Source organism: Myotis brandtii, unplaced genomic scaffold (assembly GCF_000412655.1).
Source record: "Myotis brandtii unplaced genomic scaffold, ASM41265v1 scaffold122, whole genome shotgun sequence".
Lineage (NCBI taxonomy): Eukaryota > Metazoa > Chordata > Mammalia > Chiroptera > Vespertilionidae > Myotis > Myotis brandtii.
Genome location: NW_005354255.1, coordinates 1,986,310 through 1,987,008, shown reverse-complemented (window position 1 = coordinate 1,987,008; position 699 = coordinate 1,986,310). Strand labels below are relative to the sequence as shown.

The 699-nt window shown below is 55.5% G+C and overlaps 1 protein-coding gene across 1 annotated transcript in view; it reads right to left on the bottom strand.

Annotated features, from left to right (window-relative positions):
* Positions 1-699, bottom strand: part of LSM7 (LSM7 homolog, U6 small nuclear RNA and mRNA degradation associated) — an 8,062-nt gene that overhangs the window by 6,166 nt on the left and 1,197 nt on the right. The window contains exon 3 of the mRNA XM_005858863.2: positions 564-698. Within this exon, the coding sequence (XP_005858925.1) occupies positions 564-698 (135 nt within the window). The remainder of the gene's footprint in view (positions 1-563; position 699) is intronic.

Here is a 699-nt window from a genome sequence, read left to right as displayed (position 1 = left end):
TCTACCCGCTGCTTGTAGCTTGCTGCCCCACCCTCCTGCTAATCCATGATCGGTGCTTACCCAGTTAGTCATTATGCTTCACAGCTTAATGACCATTCCCATATTACATCTTTATTATATAGGATTATATAGGATATAGATAGATAGATATTTAAAGTAAACAAAAAGCCTAAGGGATGCTCCTAGTATCCAGTGGGTGGAGGCCAGGAATAGCGCTCAACAACCCACGTGTCCAGGACGGCCTCCACAACCGAGAACATTTGGGCCCAAAGTTAACAGTGCGGCTCTTTAGGAACACGGTGAAGGGGCACCAGTGAGGAGCGGCGGCGGCAGACCCACACAGGAGGCCAGTCTGGCATCCCAGCCCCAGGTGGACCACTGGGGTAGCCTTTCCCGGCCTCAGCCTCCCCGCTGCAAAGGGGCACAGCAGCACCGGCCCCGGCGCCTCTAGGAAGCTTGCACGAGTTATCCGCGCAAAGTGAGTAAGCGGTGCCGTTCAGCTGTCACTCTTGCCCCCCATTACTTCTCGGAAATCATTAGGGGGTGCAGAGCGGGTGCCTCACCTTCGCGGCCTCCCTGAAACTTCACCCGGATCGTCTTGTCGATGTACTTGGACAGGTCCAAGATGCTCTCCTTCTTCTTCTTCTCTTTGTCCTGCAGGGGAAGCAGAGCGCGTGAGGCGGGCAGCGCGGCCAGGAC